This window comes from Prinia subflava, chromosome 17, assembly GCF_021018805.1.
Source record: "Prinia subflava isolate CZ2003 ecotype Zambia chromosome 17, Cam_Psub_1.2, whole genome shotgun sequence".
NCBI lineage: Eukaryota > Metazoa > Chordata > Aves > Passeriformes > Cisticolidae > Prinia > Prinia subflava.
This window is the reverse complement of record NC_086263.1, coordinates 3,083,408-3,102,292: the sequence shown is the minus strand read 5'-3', so window position 1 is coordinate 3,102,292 and position 18,885 is coordinate 3,083,408. Positions and strand designations below refer to the sequence as shown.

At 53.8% G+C, this 18,885-nt stretch overlaps 1 protein-coding gene across 3 annotated transcripts in view; it reads right to left on the bottom strand.

Moving 5' to 3' along the window:
• Positions 1-18,885, bottom strand: part of RHBDF1 (rhomboid 5 homolog 1) — a 34,209-nt gene that overhangs the window by 1,753 nt on the left and 13,571 nt on the right. For 2 of the 3 annotated variants that reach the window (XM_063414212.1, XM_063414213.1), the window contains exons 2-17: positions 18,021-18,165; positions 16,048-16,181; positions 13,831-13,935; positions 10,807-11,020; positions 8,957-9,163; positions 8,179-8,301; positions 7,865-8,025; positions 5,465-5,716; positions 4,783-4,894; positions 3,859-3,933; positions 3,132-3,293; positions 2,925-3,025; positions 2,240-2,303; positions 1,723-1,817; positions 738-813; positions 151-251 (exon numbers count right to left, since the gene is read on the bottom strand). In XM_063414212.1, coding sequence (XP_063270282.1) covers positions 151-251; positions 738-813; positions 1,723-1,817; positions 2,240-2,303; positions 2,925-3,025; positions 3,132-3,293; positions 3,859-3,933; positions 4,783-4,894; positions 5,465-5,716; positions 7,865-8,025; positions 8,179-8,301; positions 8,957-9,163; positions 10,807-11,020; positions 13,831-13,935; positions 16,048-16,181; positions 18,021-18,143 — 2,105 coding nt within the window. In that variant the 5' untranslated portion in view covers positions 18,144-18,165. The remainder of the gene's footprint in view (positions 1-150; positions 252-737; positions 814-1,722; positions 1,818-2,239; positions 2,304-2,924; positions 3,026-3,131; positions 3,294-3,858; positions 3,934-4,782; positions 4,895-5,464; positions 5,717-7,864; positions 8,026-8,178; positions 8,302-8,956; positions 9,164-10,806; positions 11,021-13,830; positions 13,936-16,047; positions 16,182-18,020; positions 18,166-18,885) is intronic. The other variant, XM_063414214.1, reaches the window with a different exon arrangement.

Here is an 18,885-nt window from a genome sequence, read left to right as displayed (position 1 = left end):
CCTCCCAACAGCCACAGGATGGCCAGCCTTGGCCGAGAGCACAGCGAGCATCCCTGTGTCCCCCTGAGGGACAGCCACAACAACCTCACAGCAGTCCCCAGACTGAGGGTGCCCCCACCCCGAGAGTGGAAATTTTACACCCCTGCTTACCCAGCGTGGAGGAAAAGTGAGAGCCAGAGGCGGTAGAACTGGTCAGGGACTTCTGGGTTTAGGAAAGGAAGGAGCCCACAGACATCATCCATGCAGTGCACCTAGGGCAGAAGTGGGTGTTGAGAGGGGCCCTTTTCCAAGCCCAGGGCAGACTGCAGATACTCTGGAGGAGGGGCTCCCCTCCCACCTCTTTGTTGAACCAAGTCCCAGGCCTTGTCTCCAACATGAATTTACACAACCCCATCCCTTCCCTGTGGCAGCTTTAAGCCTCATTTTTCACCCCAGCACCCAGAGCTGAGACAGCTGCTCGCCCACAGAGCAGACTGCACATCCTCCTCCACTGCCTTCACAGTGGTGCTGTGCTGGGCTTTGCTGCTGCCAGCCCAAGTCCCAAACTGGCCCCAGAGGGGACACATGCAGCCAGCTCTGCCCCTCCAGTCAGGAGCAGCAGCTTCCCCAGGCTCAGGGTGGGACAGGACACAGGACTGCCACCTACACTGCAGCACTGCCACCCCAGACCCTGCCAAGCTGCTGTGGGCACCTGGAGGGAGAAGAGCAGCCACAGAACCCCCCAGCTGCACCCTTACCTGAGAGCAGAGCGTGGCCTCCTCATGGAAATAGCCCCGCATAAATTCACAATACTCCCGGGAGGTTATTTCACACCTGCAGGAGGCACAAGTCACACATGGAAAGCACAATAGATCATTCCTGTGCCCTCCCAGGCCACCCACTCTCCTTTTCTCATCCCTTCCATGAGAACTGATCCCTTCAGCTGCCCTGACAGGCTGCAGAGTCTCAGCAGAGGCACAAACACATTCCCATTTGAGCCCAGTGCCTCTCCACACACACCCCTCCTGCTTCTCTCCTCCAGGAAAGCCTCCACAGACCTGCATGCCAGGGCTCCAAGGCAGGTCCTAAAGCTGCTGTTTAGAGCTGGGAAGAACCACCAGAGCCAGGGGAAGCTGTGTCTTAGACTGGGTGAGTCCTGTACCTCTGCAGCTGGCAGAGGGGAAGTGAGGCTATGTCAAGAGTGTCCTGATCGTGACTTTTGGGGACAGAGAAACTCCTTGGGACAGCACACATTTTTCTCCCTAGCAGGGAAAGCCAAGCCCAAGCACTGGGTTACTACACAAGCTCAGGAATAACATGAAAAAAACAGCATCTTCCTCTTTTGCAAACCCAGAGTGGGTCATTTCCTGGCATCTCCTTTGAGTGCCCAGGGACCGTAGGCTGGGGACAATGGAGCCTGTCAAGAACAAGCTGGCCATTCCTAAGGAAAAGTGCAGGACCCCCCAGCAGAACTGTTCAGTCCCTCCAAACTGGTATCCCAATCCCTCCATACTGCAGGACCAGCTGAGTGAGATGCCCTGCTGTGCCACAGACCCAGGCTGGCTGTAACTCCTGCTCCATCTGGGAGAACTGTCACAGCTCTCTGTCCAACTCCCCTTCCCAGCAGAGCTCTGGGCTGTGTGTGGAAAGGACAAGGAGGGCAGGATGGCTGTGTCTACCACCCGAAAAGGCCCCGTGTCTCACCCCAGCACCCAGGCCCTCCATTCAGGTAAAACTCACTACCTTCCCTTGGTCCCAATGCAGCAGGGCCGGCCTGTAATCACACAGTCCATGTGGAGGTGGTTGGTGTAATTCCCAGCACTGTTTTTTGTGCAGATCTGGAAAACAACAACAGGCTGCAGTCAGACAGCCACAGCTTTGCTTGCTGGCTGGGTAAAATCAAAACAGCCCCTTGGGAAGAAGCCAGATTCCAGACACAGCTCCCTCTGACAGCAGGATAGTGCCTGATACCCCATCTGCCTGAGCATCAACTGACACCTCCTCTCCAGCCCGAGGCTGAGTTTCCATCTCCCTGTAACCCTGACAGGATCCAGAGCTTTAGCTGGCACAGAACAGCTTTTGTTGTTGGAGGGCTTTGAGCCTTGGCTGGGCAGAGCACAGCTGCCCTGAGCTGGTGTTTGTGACAAGCAGCAGAAGCTGCCCCAGAGGCCTCCCAGCAGCACAGCTGAGGCTCTGCACAGTGGGGTGAAAGGCCCCAGTGCAGCTGCCCATGCAGGCCCCGTGCCTTGGCCATGCTCACCGGCCACTTGGTGATGTCATCTGGCCACTCGTGCGGCTCCATCGAGGCTGGCTGCTCGCACACCCTGCAGCAACAAAGCACACATCAGCCTGAGAAATAGCTTTCCCCAGGAGGATTTCCACACTCTGCCCGTGCCCAGGCTGCCATTCCACGGCTCCCTGTGTCCCTGGGTGGTGACACTGACACACCAGACCAGCCAAGGCTGGTCAAAGCCTTCCAGCAGAGATCCCAAAGGCAGAGAGCACACAGCTGCCCAGCAACAAAGTGGATCCTTTCCAGGTGGACACACCCCAAGGGCAGGAATTCAGCTGGTTTCAGCTCTACATCAGCCCACAGTGACTGCCAGGGCACCCAGCAGCTGGCTGGGCTCCTGGACAGAGGTGTGCTAGGCTCGTGACTGCTGCACCCCAAGCAGGGAGCTGTGCAGGAAGCAATGAGGAGGGGGAGAGGCTTGAGGAAGGCACCTACAGCTCCTAACAGGTTCAGGTGGACAGCCCACAACAGAGACCAGGGCCGAGCAGAAATTGGATCACAGCCTGCATCACCTCCCCTGCCATGTAGGGACATCACTGCCTCCCACACCTCCAGAGCAGCTGCTGCCTCATCCAGCAATCCACTGGCCTGGGACTGACCCTGCAGCAGCCCTGTCCCCCCAAGGATGGCAGCTGGGCCAGGCAGGACCTACCTGGGGTCCTGATGACAAACAGAGCCAAACTGCCTCTTGTTCCCTGCCAGCAGCGGCGTGCTGGGGTGATGGGGCCACTTCACCCACACGGCCAGCGTTGACTGCAGGAGAGGAGAGATGTCACCACACAGCCCAGGGTGAAAGAAAGCATCAGCAGAAGTGGCCCTGAGCCTGCAGGGCCTGCAGGAAAAGGGCCATGGCACTCACTGAGCACTCCTCCTCCGAGGTCTGCACGCAGCCTGACTTGTCGTTGCGCACGCAGCACGCCGAGTGCTTCTCCTTCTCCCGCTTGGCGCTGATGAAGCTGTGCACCTGCTGGTCCTGCCGCATGCACGGCGAGAACTTGGCCCCCAGGTGGATCAGGGCCTCCTGGCAGAGATGCAAACACTCAGCCAAGGGGCAGGCAGCGACTGCCTGGGCAGGGCAGGCTGGGGGAACTGCTAGGGGCACCCCCCTATTCAGACTCAAGGGCCAGGGACAAGTCCTGCACGATGAAGCTCAACACACACCATGCACGTTCCCCACATTTGCTTTGGAGACAGGTCCAGAACAAAAGTTCAGGGATTTCTTTTTGCCCATAGCCCGAGAAAGGCCAGCACTATGGCTGGGAAAGGAAACTTCGTGACATTTCCTCTTTATTTTTGTCTTTCCCAGGGGGAATGGCATCAGGAAAGCCATCACACACCATACAACTCCTGCATTTTTTCTAACCCTGTCCTTGTCTTTGTAGGAACAGCATGCAAAGCAGAAAAGCCAAGGTCCATCCCAACCTCCAGGCACCCCATTCTGCAGGGTAGTTGGGGCTGGGAGCTGCTCCCTGACAGTGACAGCAGATCCCTGAGCTCCAGGCAGCAAAGGGCTCAGGTCTGTGGGGTGGCACAGCTGCAATACAGTCCCCCATCCACCCAAGAACAGTCCCACCAATGGCACTCACTGAGCTGGGGCCGATCCAGAAGTTTTCCTGCTGAACATATTTGACATTTTCATAAACCCCTCTGTTTCGCAAGACCTACAAGGAGAGAAAGCAAGAGCCCTGTGAGCTCCAGCCCCCAGGGTCAGCATGGCAAGCAGCAGGGACTGGTGAAATAGCCCCCAGGATGAAGAGGAATCCCCACAGCCAATGACGGGGCCTACAGCTCTCTCCAACTCATCTTTTGCAGGATCACATGTAAAGCCCCATCAAGAGGTGGGCACCTTCATGTCAAAAGTTTTGTTTAAAATATCTATCTCTGGCTACTTCAACTTTTAAGAAATCCCAGTACCTGGAGCCCTTGGAGTGGCCTGAGCCTGCACAAAGCTCCCCTGAGCTGAGCAGCACAGGCAGCACCCACAGGCAGGGCAGGCCTGCTGCTGGTGGCAGTGCTCTGAAAGCTGTCAGGGCTCCCCAGGGCATCTCCTGCATGGAGAAGGGACATGGCTGTAGAGATATCTGTACCCCAGGAACCTTTGACAATGTGTGGGAAGGCTACAAACAGCTTCAAGATCAGCTCCCAAAGTCAGACAAGTCAGTTTTACTCCTGGCAGAAGCAAAATCCTGCAACTGTTGCAAAACCTAAGCTCAGGTTTGAAGTATTTCCCTGCAGTGATCATCCTTCTGGTCTCCACCAGGAGGGGAACAAGATGTGTGGAAGTGCTGCCAGCACAGCCACCGTGCTTTGTGTCAGATATAATCTGACATCAGGAGAAACATGGCTCCAGGAGGGAGGGAAGGTGGTGTGGGGGCTCCCAGAGAGCCTCCAGGCAGCCCCCCAGGGCTGTACAGCTAAGAAGGTAAGGAGCCAGTGTGCTGAGACTCTGACACAGCAGCTGAGGGCTGGAACTCAATCCCACTGCAGGCACAGCAGGGGGATTCACTTACTGAATCAACAGTTTCGTGTTGTGAGAACCCCACAGGGGCGATGCCGTAGATGCACACAGCGAGGATGGTGATGAGCGAATGCACAAAGGTAACCCAGTAAGTGAAGAAAGGCCTGGATGGAGGGAAAGGAAAGGATCAGAGGCAGAAACACAGGCATGTTACATCTGCTAACAACAGAGGGGAAAAGCTGCTGTTTTCCCCCAGAAACCTCGCCAAAATCTGGGGTACGTGGCCAGGATCACCTAGGAGTGCAGAGGACAGGAGGCAATGATCTTGCTGGCAGACAGAACCTGTTTACTCTGACTCCTTCATTACACTGGACAACCACCCTTTCCCAAGAAAACATCCACGAGAACACTGAAGCCTGACACCAAACTGTGCTGTGTGTCTGAAACAATGACCCTAGGGGAATGATCAGAGGCAGGGATAGCTGAGCCTTGCTGTTCACCACAGGACAGTGGTGATGGCACAGAGACCTGCAGCCCCTCCAGGCAGCAGAGGTACAGACACACCGTGAGGAGCTGGCTGGGGTCCCAGTGCACGGTAACACACACACGCTGCTGTCAGGGACAAGGGACAAAGCTGGGGGCTCAGCAGCACACAGTGACCTGAGCCTGGGGGCCAGCAGCAGTCCCTGGCTCAGCAGCAGGGCTGGGAACCCCCTGGGTCCCCCAGCCCTCACCTGTGGTCGTCCATGTCCTCGATCTGCCGCTTGACGTAGCTGTCGATGCGCTTGCGGTAGGTCCTGTTGGTCAGCTTGCCCACCATGCCCAGCCCGTAGGGCCTCTTCTCCTTGGCAAAGAGCTTCCTGACGGGCACGGCGATGCGCTGGCCCCGCTTCTGCGGGCTCACGCTCACCACCTCCTGCCGCAGGCGCACCTTGGGCTGCGCCAGGGCCCCGTCCTTCTGCTTCCTCCAGCCTCGCTCCAGGGGGCTGAAACCAAAAGCAGGACAGCAGTAGGGACCAGCCTTTCCGGGCTGTTTGGTGGCAGCAGAGCCTCTGTCTGTCCCAGCCTGCCAGCTGATGGCAGACAAGGTGCCCTGAAGCGGGAGCTGTATTTCAAAGGGTTACACACAGCCAGCAAATGAAAGCACAAAAGGGGCACAAAGTGCAGCAAACACACAGAAAGTGGCACAAGGCAGCTGTGCCAAGCTAAGCCCCACCACTGGGGAGCTCCCGAGGCTTTAAAGTGTTTCAGCAACAGCCTGAAATGGGGAGGCTGCAACAGGGGCCTCTGCAGCCCCAGGCACATCGACTTCCTCCCCTGCTTCAATCCTCTTATTCTGCCCTCTGCTATGAAATGGAAGTGGAGTTTAGTACAGCAGTGGAAATACCATCTTTAAATGTCACTTCAGTGTCTCATTCAATGGGACTGCACTGGCAACTTGGACAAAAGTGATCCAAGCAGCTTCCCAGAACAAGAAAGTGGCACTGTCACATGCTGCAACCTGCACCAGCTACCTCTCACAACCTCTCTCCCATTCCTCCCTTATTTGTACCAACGTGTGCATTTCTCAGAATAAAAAAAAAAAGCAGGCTTCAACAACACAATAAAAATCCCAAGCATCCTGAGCTAAAAGAAAACTTTTTTTGTCAAAATAGATCTGATGAACATTGCACAGGTTACTGGTGAGTAATATCTACTTTTTAAGTCTCCATCACATCCAGATAGTTTTGTATTTCCTTGCTCCTAGACACCCAGACCTGACCAAAAAAACCCAGCTACCTCCCATTTCACCCTCCTCATTGCCTGGCACTGTAGCAGGCATGCTCCCAACATGTGCTCTTGTCCAGTGTACCTCCCCTGCCTTCCTAAATGTCCCACTCTGCACAAAGACAGTGCTTGTCTGAAGTGCTGGGAGAAAACAGCCAACAATCTTCCTTCTGAAGGATGACTAGAGCACCTGGAGAGATCATGACAGCTCTAAAGTACAGGCAAGCAACAGGATAAGGGAGAATCTGAACCTCTGTAGCCAAAACACTGCTGGAAACTTCAGCTCTTTTCATACTGCACCTTGCAGAAGATGCATTTGACTATCCCAACTTCCCCTTGGCAAGTCCCTCTCCAGCAGGAGGTGCAGATTCCACTCCTGCCCAAGAGGTCAGGTGGTTTCTGTGTGGCGGATGTGCTGCTTCCCAGTATTTCCAGTGCTGGAAATCTCCCCGTGCCCAAACAAACAACTCACCACGTGAAAGGACACCCAACTGCGACTCTGATAGCAGCTCTCTGAAGTGTGAAACAAATGTATTTTCCTCAATAAATTAAACTATTTAAGAGGATTCAAAGGGAGCCAAGAAGACTGAAACCAGCTCAGAGGAGTGACAACAAACTCCCACCGTTTGTGCTTCCCCTTATGTTAAACTGAGTCAAGTTCTTGGAAACACTTGAAGGGAAAGTGCCAACACAGCAAGACGGGCTGAGAGCAGCAGAACCACAACAAGGACCTCCCTGTCTGCTCCATGTTCACACCCAGCAGAGCTCTCTGCTGGGGTGAGCTGACTCGGAAGCAACACAGAGCAATTACTCAGTACCAGTTACTCAGGTGGAAAAAATCCAGGCACGCAGTACAGCACCACCCACATATTTGTAGGGCTCTCAGCATCAGTGCCACACCTTTCTCTGATTTCAAATGAGGAATGCAGCCCAGCTCGACACTCTGCAATGCTTCACCGCTCCTTGGAGCATGACAACAGTTACTGGTGACTGTGGCAATGGCAACAGCTTTCTCACTCTGCCATGCTCTCCATAGCCAAAGGCTGGGCCCTCAGCATCCTCACAGCTGACTGAAAGTGTCTTTTGCTTCCTCAAGGCATGATACAATCTCTGAAACACATTAGTATGAAGCTGGAAGATGCTGGAGTGACTGCAGAAGTGGCCTCAGAGTCACCTTTTACATGCATGGGTAGCTGGGCCAGGAGCTCTTCAGCTGGATGTAAAGAAAACCCATCAGTGCACTGCTCTGAGCTCTGCACCAAGCACCCACAGCACTCAGATCTTGGCTTCCTCCATGCAGGAGGCCCCACTCCAAATGGGTAGGCTACCCCATGTTAGGCTTTGGCAGCTACCATGAAGATACTCACAGTAGTAAGTGGCTTCTTTCAAGCTCATTTTTGTCCAAGGCACCTCCTGTGAGATCTGTCTGATCTAGAGGTTTCACCTCAGCATCTTTGATTGCAGCTTCTGATGGTGACTCGAACACTTCATCTGGGTAGGTAGAGAGCTCCTCATGAAGGACTCCTTCCTGGGCAGAGAGACAGCAGTCCCATCAGCAGCAGCCAACATCCCATTTGAGACACAGCCGGGCAGAAAGCAGTGCTGCTCTCTGCAATAGTCCTGCCAGAAGCAGAGCACTGCTCTGCCCCTGGGCCAGCACCACGCCACAGCTGCCCCTCACCCGAGCAAAGAAGGACGTGTCGAGCTCATCTGGGAAATCCACGGTGTCCTCCTCCAGGAAGCTGGCGGGGGTGAAGCTGCGCCGCTGGGCCCTCCGCAGGGTGCTGTCCTTCACAGAGCGGCCCTGCAGCAGGGACAGGGGCATGGGGACACTGCCATCAACCCACAGCTCACAACCCCACCCAGCCAGCGCACAGGGAGCCCGAGTGCTGGGCTGGGTTCATGCTTGTGGATGGAGCACAGCAGATGAGATGTGTGACAGCTTTCTGGTGAGACACACAGCTGTCACCCCACTTCTCACCCACAGCACCCAGCTCCAGGCTTGCCATGTGCTCCTGTACCACATATTGTACCATGAGTCTGCCCAAACCAGTGATGGCTGCTACTGGACACAGCAGAAAACATCACTGAGCCCAGGAAAGCAGGCACAAGGCAGGATAAAGAGACCTGTACAGCAAGAGCCTCAGGTATTTCTGCTCTTGTGTGGCTGCTTACCAGGTGCAGGTGGACCACCCAAAGGTCCAGACAGGCTGAACCGGGCCTGCTAGAACGCTCTGAGGCTGCTGACTGTGGGAATCAAAGCCCCCAGGCCAACACAGAAAAAGCAAGACCTGTACCAAAACTGAACCCCCATCCCTGCTTTCTTGCCAATCCTGCCTGCTGCACACAGGGCTGAAACACAGCAGGAGGTGACTTCATTTCCCCCTCCACCACGGCTGTGCCCACGCTCTGCTGAGCATCCCCTGCCTTGCCCCATCTCCCAGGCAGGCAGGCAGTACCTTCACCAGCGCCGCAGCCGCTCGGAAGCTCATCTTGGCCACGGACTCGCGCTTGCGGCGCCGTGGGAGGCGATTGAAGCCCGAGCGGGAGCTGGTGAAGGAGCAGAGGGACGTGGCCCCCGGCGTGATGGGCGTGTGGGGGATGCTGCAGCCGTCCGTGTCCTCGGCCATGCGGAACGCCCGGCCCCGCGCCAGCGGGTCGATGATCTGCCAAGAGGAGCAGCCCGTCAGTCCATCTGCCCCCAAACCCTTCCCAAAGCCTCCCCTCTCCTCCTGACACAGTGACAGGGGCCTGGCTCCTGGGATTGACCAAGAACCAGGCTGCAGGGACAACAAGCAGTGCTACAATAGGGAGATAAGGAATTGCCTATTGGGTTTTTTCTCTTTTGTTAGTATTGACTATTGTCAACCAGTCTGTTCCAGTATCTCAAATAAGACTCCAAACCTCCTCCAGCCCTTTCTAAGCTCTTGGTTTCATTGTCTCCCATGCCAATGAGCTCAACAGTCAGAGAATGTGCTGTCTAAATAGGAGTTTGAGAAATCCCTGAAAATAGAAATGTTCTTTCTTCAGCTAGTTTCCTTCCTGATACTGGACAGCCCAGGACTTAAGCAGTTTCCTGTTATCCTGTTGAAACTTTACTGTATATTTACATCTGCTTCCATTAATTAAGTTTAACAGCTGGATAAAGCAGGCAAGCTTCCAGGAGCTGCAAGCCCTTCTTTGGGACTCCTCAGGCCAGCGCTCTCACTTATTCCAAACACACGAATCAACGTAATGAAAATATTGCCTTCAGCTACAAACCTTGCCTCTGTCCTTACATCATCACAGCTGTGGTTTCCATAAGACCTCTGTGCTTTATCCCAATGTTTTACGAGCTTTTTTAATCCACAGTTGCACACTCAACAGGAAGCTTAATGGGCTCACACCTACTGACATCACGTTCTGATTTAATGTAGCCCACATAGAGCTCAACAGTATTTTTAAGTCTCCTGTGACCAAGGATAAGGTGCAAGACATTTAACAGGAAAGAGGACTACAAGGTGAAATGTGATTGAAAAATCCACTACATTCTCCTCTGCTTTAGTGATGCCACCAGGCTGCAAGTGACAGACTGACCTGCTTTGAAAGGAATTGTTTTCCCACTCACCCAGCGGTGCTCACCAAAGCACAGTCATCAACCACACCAATTACTGCTGCTGAGTGGAGCAGCGGGAAGAGCTGGATATTGTGGTTAGTTCTGGTCACTGGATGTGCTCAGCTGGGCCCTGCCCCCTTGGGTCACAATTAAAGGTAACACCAAACCCAGGTGCCCTTTGCAGGCACTCAAAACCACTCCTGAGGACCCATGAGCAGAGCTGTAGCACAACTCATACAAGAGACACTTCTCAAAGTCCTAAAATGTAACCAGGTTTCTATGGGGACAGTAACTGTGCTACAGCCTGAATTCTGCTTAGGGCAGGGCAAATGTCCCCAGTGATTCCAGCTGTGCTGCTGTACATTTGGGTCCAATATAGCAGCTACTCTGGGTACAGAACAATTCTGTCCTTGCAGGCAGCCTGAGCTGAGAGCCCCTGGATATGCTGTACAGCCCTGATCACCACAGTCACAGCATGACAAACACAGCCCCGAGCCACCAGCACAGCTGAGGGACCTCAGCCAATGAGACCCGAGAGAGGCTGCTCAGAGAGAGAGGTGTCAAACCGTACCTGGGACGGGACAAGTGTCTGAGCACAGAGCCCAGACGTGTCGAGGCACAGCTCAGCCCACAGGCAGCTCACAGCTGCCAACGTGGCAAAGGCACCAAGCAGGGAGCTCAGCGACGGCCCTGCCTCTGTCCCAGGTCACTCACCTTCTGCATGCCCAGCTGGCAGGGTCCCACGTAGAGCGGAGGAGGGGTCTCTGTGCTTGTCAGAGAAATGTTGTCCTGACTGGGCAGGTCCATCTCCCGGATGACCTGAGGCTTGAGCTTCCCGTAGCGCAGGCTGCAGTGGCGGAGGCTCTTCCTCTGCCATTTCTGAGTGGCATCGCTGTCTTTGCTCACCCCAAACCAGTCTGCCGTGCCTCTGAAAGATGCCAGCAGACAAGTGCTAAGAAGAAGGATGTTTGCTTGGACCATGCACGTGAAAAGACAAAGTCCTGGTGGTCACTTCCAGCCCACCCCAATGCAAAGACAGAGCTCTTTCCCAGGAGCATCTCGCAGCTTGTCCTCAGCTGGTTTTAGCAACCTGACAGATGCTGGCCAGAAATGTTTGACCATCAACAGCATTCTGTCTCTTAAGACAGAAGAAAAATGATAGGAGATATTCACTGTAGGTAAAGGACAGTTTATTCTGTTTTTCTAAAAATAAAGGAAAAGAAGTGGTACAGAAATTCAGAAAATAACTTGGTGAAAGGTGTTTTTTTACTTTAAAAACCATCTATTGCAAACACTTACCATCTTCAGGCCAGCTCTAGGTCCCCATTGTGACACTGTACTGTTTCATAGCTCTGTAACTTCTCACAAAAGCCACCAGCAATCACTCTTCTCTCCCAGCCTCCCCTCTCCACACTCCCAGAATCTCCCTAACTTCTCCACTTCATGCTGTAGGATTTCTGACCTCCTCAAGGGTAGCATTAACAGCAAAACTTGCTGCAGTTCTGGTCTCTGCAAAGGCAGACACACACAGCTCTAAGCTGCTGGTTGCAGAAGCAGGAGCACAAGGTTGCAGCCACGAGGCAAGTTTGCTGCCAAGTGGCTGCTGCCACAGAAGAGCAGGGGATCAGAAGCAAAATCCCAAGGAAGGCAGCGAGGGATCAGGATAAGTCAGACTAAAAGCCTATTTCAAATCCTGCAGGACAGCTGGTACACTAAACTTAAAGGGGTATGGCAGCCCTGCCAAGCATTTCCCACCATGGCTAATCCATCCTCAGGAGATGAAGCTGTCTCAGCCTACAGCTGACTGGCCCAGGTGTTGAAACCTGGAAGTCTTTCCAAACCAAACCCAAACCCAAAGCCCTGGCCTCAGCCCCCCTCCTCAGGGGCAGGATCTCCAGCTGCTGAGAAGCAAGACCTCACAGATCACAAAGTCAGCAGTAAAATACACTCTGGAGTAAAGGCTGGGATAATTCTAGAATTAGACCACACAGGGGAACTCAGACAGTGCACTGGAGATATGAAACTAGTCCTGTGGTTTTGCACCCTTCCAAGCAAAAACCCCATCACCAACAGGTGAAGGTGCTCTGCCACCATGTCAAAAGAAGTGTTTGAAATCCACTTTCAGCTTTGCTGGCTAAAACCTTCCATATGCAACCACCACACATTTTCCTCAGCCCTCCCTGTTCTCACACTGATACAGAACAGATCTTTCAGAGGTCATGTGGGCCATTGCTGGAATTCACCTGACCTCACTGACCCAAATGCCACCAGCAAGTCAAGATGCCAGCCTCTGGAGATAGGGCTGTGTGAAAATCTTGGGGAACCTCTCTGCTCCCACAGACCCACGTCTCCTTGAGGCAATCTTCCTCTCCATCCAGAGCAAAGGCTCAGGGATAGCCCCTGCCCTGACAGACTCACCAAGCCCATAGCACAGTCAAGTTGCCAGTTGCTCTGGCACAACACACAGCACAGAAGAGTCTGACAGCTCAGAGGGCTCCCCACAGGCTGTAACCAGTATTTCAACTGCAAGGTGACCTCGGGTGACACACCGTACACGGGGCCTCAAAGGGAGAGGGGCTCAGGGTCATTTGGGCTCATATGAGCTGCTGAGGAATGGCATCACCAGCAGTCTCAGAGCTCTCCAAAACTGTGCTCCCACTAGTCTGGAAGGACAAGGACCACCACAGCTGCTGGCACTCCGAGGAACACTCCGGAACTGCCAGAGACCTCTGCTGGGCCACGGCCAGGGTAAAGAGCTGTCCCACTCCCTGATCATAGCCAAAATAGTCCACTGAAGAGTTTAGGGCATCAGGAGCACCCTGGGAAGATGCTGAATGCCTCTGTTCAGCTGGGGAACTCCATCACATCCTGCAGAGTCCCCAGGGCACTGTAACAATCAACATCAGAGTCAGCTGTCACTCCTCTGTCATGATGAGCCAAGCAGCCCTGAAAGCCCAAGGCCAAACACAAGCAGCCCCAAAGGTGGTCACAGTGCCAGAGTGGCAGCTGGCCAAGGGCAGCACTGAGGATGGCAGGACAGGAACACAGGGCATTAGATCCAGTCCCTGCCATGCACAAAGTCACACTGTCTGTCTGTCTGATTTAAAAGTTTCCTGAGCTCCAGATTTGGGTGATGGTCAATGGGCCGTTGTGCCCTGGACTCCTGGAGTGGCTCATCTCCTTGGTGCTAAGTAAACAAAGACCTCCACCTCAACTAGAAGACAGTCAAATCTGCATTAGAAAAAGCCATGATGTCAACAGGGAAAGAGTGGATGCTGTATTCCATTCACCAGCTCTGAGCTCCTCTGGACACAACAGCGTCTGTTTGGTGCTGCTTCCTCTCCTTCCCCTCCTGCCCCAAGAAGGCTCTGGGGCCAACATAGCTGCACTGCTGCCAGCAAAGGCAGGCTGGGCCAAGGCTGCCCTGGGGAGATATTCCAGCTATGGTGAACACCAGGAGGTTGACAGCTTGTTAGGAAAGGCAGGAGGTAGTGAGGCTGGCGGGTGGACAGCTTGTTAGTCCATGCTACTTATTGACAGCTGCCTACGCATTTAGTAGGAGTGACAATTGTTTTTTGTTAGAGGCACACATGAACTTTCTCACTCTGCCTGTCTGTAGGCCTCTTGGACAGTCCTGGGGAGGCAATGTGATCTCAGCAACAGCCAGACTCTGTGCAGTTCACAACAGCCCTGGCACACACATGCAGGGGTGGGTTTCACACTCAGTGCTACCAGTACCTGAAAAACGATCGGGGCAGGGACTGCCGCTTTCTCAGGGAGCTCCTGCCCCCCCGGTGCCCACGAGCGGGCAGGGTCTGACTCCTTTGAAACCGAACCTGCCTGCTGCAAAGAAAAGAGAGCTGAGGGGAGGGAACCTCCAGGGCTGTGGAAAGGAGCACCCACTGCATCTCCTTCCATAGCCCCATGGACAGCAGTTGTGCCCCACTGCATGTGACAGTGGCCTCCAGCCGAGAGCACGACCTAAGAGAAACAACCAAGCTCAAGCCACACAGCACATCTTTGAACGCAGAGGCTGCTGAATCCTCTTGGTGCACCTGTGATGTGTGTCTCACATTGCCCTGGAAGGTACCAGGAGTACTGCCATCCCCCTCAGCTCCCCCTCTAAGACCTGCCTTCTTCAGCCCAGATGCTCAGCTACAGATTCCACAGCTGGCTTTGGACACCAGTGTGAACCCATGGAGGTGTCAGCAGGCTGAGATAAGATCTGCTTACAGGCAGGTCACTGGTGCCCTGACAGGATCCAGTGCACAAGTCTGCTGTGCCACATCTGCTGCCTTGCATGGACACCCTGAGAGACTGGAAATGGAGTTAGGTGCTTTCATACAAATCACTCCCGTGCCTTCTTCTGGACTACACAGGGCTGACTTTATGTTCACACTTGATCTGTGTCCTCCAGGGAAGATGGTATGGAGTCCTGCTGCAGTTTCACATTCTGTGCGTTCTGAGGGCTGTGTTAAGCAGCAAACTTGGCAGTCAGCCTTCCTGGACTCACAAAACAAATCCCAAGACACAATTTAGGGATGTATGGTCTGCATTTTCCACTGCATCCCTAGCTCTGCTAAATGGAAAACAGGAGTTTAGGCCTTGGTACTTTCCAGTTCCCTGGCCTTATTTCTGATCCACTCATTTCATGCTTTTATTGCTAAGGTTGTGTAATGTGTGCATCTCCTGCAATTCTGCTCCTTGTAAAGTCCTTCCCAAAGTAAATTTGTAACACCAGCACCAAAGCAGTTCACAGTTCCTAACTCCCCTTCATACAAACTGCACGTTGTGAGGACTTCTGGGGCTGGTTACCCTGGCCCTTCCACCCAACGCTTCTTGTCTGGGCCTCCACAGCACCCTCCCAGGATATCCCCTCATCCTTGATGTGCTCTTGCCCAGTTGTTCTGGCTAGGAACAAGTCAAGGGCAGAGAGGCAAGGGCAGAGACAGTGTAGGTGTGCCAGGACAGCCTCAGCAGGCCCAGAGGCTGCCCAATGCCCTGAAAAGAGCAGACATGGCTTCACAGGCCCAGCCCTCCCAGCCTCTCAAGAAGCAGGATCAGAGTGGGCTGATGCAGGAGAGCTTCACCACCAAGGCAGCTGGGGAACGTCTGAGGCAAAGGAAAACAGTGTGTGGGAGATATCCCAGAGATGGAACACTGCTCCTCTGTGAGTGGGCGAAGCCTGGCTGGCTGAAAGCACCCCTGACCCAGGGAGCTCCAGGGATGCTCCTGGGACCCAGACAGGCCTGACACGCTGCCAGAGATAGAAGCAAGTTATCTCAGGAGAGAAGCTGGGAGAGCCACTCCCTCTGGGCAAACTGGGGTAAGCCTTTGCCATGGCGAGGGAAAGAGCACCCAGCTCTGCGTGGTCATGTCTCAAGAAACTCCTAATTACAACCCATTGTAGGAGTGGGACACAGGACCAGAGCAGCCTCTCCCTGCTCTCCACCACCCCTCAGAGCCATCTCAAGGACCTGCCAATGAGCCAGGGCTAGGAGCCAAGCTGCTGAGAGCCCTGCACTGCTCTGATGGGCTTCTGCCTCCCCAGCAACCATGTGCTCTCAGACACTGCACCAAAACAAGCCCAGCACACCCCGTCTACAGCCACAGCTAAACATCAGGGCCTGAGACATCCTGTTACAGAGAAACAGCCCCCCTGGGGCATGGGGGCAGCCCAAATCCATCTGTAAGTGGCAAAGACCACTCATTGTCCTGGTCACCAGCATCCTCTTCCCAGGACCTGTCTCCTCACATGCTACAGACAGGCTATACAGCACCACTGGGCTTCTGCACTGGGGACCAACCTGCACCCACCCCTCCACAGCCTCACGAGGTAATGAGGGAGTCACCCCAACCGTGCCGTGCCAGGCAAGAGGCGAGCAGAGAACCACGAAGGCAGCACTCCAGGGTGGCCCTGGCGCTGCAGCAGGCTGCAGGAGCCCCGTGCCTCACCTCTTGATGGTCTGGGTGATGGAGGTCTGTCGCTGCAGCGCGGGCCTGCGGGCGGGGTCGTGCGGCAGGGACGGCGCGCGGCTGTTGTCGGCCGGCATGCTCACGCTGCGCAGGAACGCCTGCCGCCGCGTCGCCTGCGAGGGAAGCACCACGGTCACACTTCTGCCAGGGAGGGTGTTACCAACTCAACACGCACTGCATCAGCTCCTGCAATGCATCCTCCTGCCTGCTGGCTACCCAAATCATACTGTCCTGGGCCACTCCACAAGGTCAAGAGAAGCTCCGTCAGTGGGATTTGCTTCTTAAGTGGCTCTGGATCTGCACTAAAAGCCTGTGAGAGCTGTGGGTGAGTCTGTAGCTGCTGCCTGGTGCAGCCTAAGCAAGCTGGGAAAGGCTTTGTTCATAACCTAATTGCCTGGGCACACTCACATGTCTTGGCTAAATGTCACTTACCAAGCGTGACACTGTTCTCAGCTCATACAACTGCCTCGCCAGGATCACACTTTATGTGATCCCTCCATAAAAATGGATCACATTTTTATCAGCTCAGCAGAGACACCACCTCCCATTTGTACAGGGTAGGCTGAGCAGACTGCCCCTCTGGCAAGTGAAGCTCTGATTGATCCTCTGGTCAGGCACTGTCTGTGCCTCAGGACTACTTCAGCCTCTCTAGCCCAGAAAGCTAATGATTTCCACTTACATTAACAGTTTTGACATCTTTTATATAAAAGCAGTGCACAGATACTCAGGCTGTAAGTCAGAGGAGCACACAATGCACTCTTATCCTGACAGCCTGGGCTGTGCACACCAGACCCCAGAGACCATCCCTTCCACCAGCTTCCATCATAAGCACAGAGTGTTTCTCCAGGTGCCCAGTTGGATTTAGAGATTCCAGATAAGGGAAGATCCATCAAAGCCTTACACAATTGATTTAGAAAGTTTCAACCTGCACTGGTAAAACCCTGAACTCCACTTCTAATCCCTACAGACTGACCCCCAAACTCTTTCCTTCCAAGGGAAGACCAGAATCAAGATTTATCTGCCAGGAGCCATCACGTAAGCAAAGTGCATTTGAGTCCCTGGATCACAGAATGCTGATGAGGACAGTTCTCGCTGTTCCAAGTGCAATACAAGTTCCCTCTTAAGACAAGCTTGTCCTCAGCCCCCTCCATTTCTCTAATGACTAAACTTTTTCTCAGTTAAGTGACTGAACCCAGGCCCTGTACACATGGAGCTGGGCAGCAAGAACCCTTTGCCTCTACCATCAGTGCACAAAGTCTCTGTTCCTGCAGCAAGGCCACACAAGCAGCCAGCATTCATATCCAGGTCTCACCCCTAGAGCAATTTTTAATACCTTGTAGCAGGTATTCCCAGCACAAATAAGGGTGTTTTACTCTCATGCTTTGCACAGCTCCTATTAACCTATCACCTCATCTCTGCCTCAGCACTCCACAATGTTATGTATTTCCCATCCCACATGGTCTTCTTATGTTCCTTATACTGCTACCAGCTTTGTGTTGCCAGTAACTGTTCTTTGCTGTTACTGATGAAAGTCTGTCATTATCTTGGCTATTCATAAGTCAGACTCATACCCTGCTTATTTCAGCACAAGCTCCAGCACTTCCAGGCCTTCATGCTTGTCTGGGAGACCTTCAGTCCTCCAGTCCCCTTAAGAAATGCTTGTGTGAATACCTCACTCTCATATCCCAGCCAAGACACTTTTCACAATGCCCACATCCAAACAGTCACATCCACTGATGTGAGCACATCAGCCACCCACCCTCATCCCTCCCACGTCCCCTTCAAGGGGAGTCAATTACTGCTCATAAATTTACTCAAAGGTTCTGCCCCATCTCATGTGGCCTCATGACCTGCCCTCACATGCTGCCTTTCCCTCAGCAGGGCTGATGGGGACCCCAGGCACAGAGAGGCTCCCCAGCCCCACAGAGCCTCCCTCCTCCCCACCCCTGTACCTGCACGGGCTGGAGGGGCTCTTCTGGCACAGGCATGGGCACTGGCACCGGGATGTCCAGCTTTAACCATGGCGGCTTCTTCCGCTGCAAGCTGCTCGTGCTGTCGTGTCGCGCCTCCGACATCGTCCCACGCGTGTCCTCAGGCCTAGGAGAGGGGAGACACCACAGTCAGGAGGGGATCTGGCATCCCACCCCCCACAGCCCACGCTGTGAGCAGAGCTCTCCTCCCGGCTGTGACTGACGGGCCCCAGGCCTCACGTGGGATGAATTCCCAACGTGCCTCGTGAGGGCTCAGCCTGTGCCCACACTGGTCCTGCAGCACCTGGCACTCGGAGGACACAGAGCCCCGAGCTGGATACAGAGACTGCAGGCACAAGTTTGAGTCACATCCCACTAAGATTTTTGCTGAGACTACTGTGAGATCCAGATTCCTTAAGAACAAGCCGTGAATTAAATCTTAATGAGATCTGGATCCAGACCAACCAGCTAAGTAACTGCAGTATCAAAAGCCACTGACCTCCCTCTAAAACCAGCCTGTGGCTCACAGACACCCTTTTTTGCCCACCCAAAGCCAAGCACCACACTTTCCAACCCACTCAACCCTTGGCAATTAACAAGTGGCCATTTCTCATCGCTGTTTCTAATCTCTTTTAAATATAGTGATTTTCTAGAAATACAACACAGCGCACAGAGCAATACCAGTATAGCATGAACATTAGAGAACTGGCACTAATCCTGAACTAAGAGTGGTTTTCATACATAAATAATAATGATATGGTATTTAAATAAAAACCGCTGTGTAATCCAAACGCCGCAGTGAGCAGAGTGACTCGCTGTCATCTTGCCCACTCTGCTGCAGTTTTGT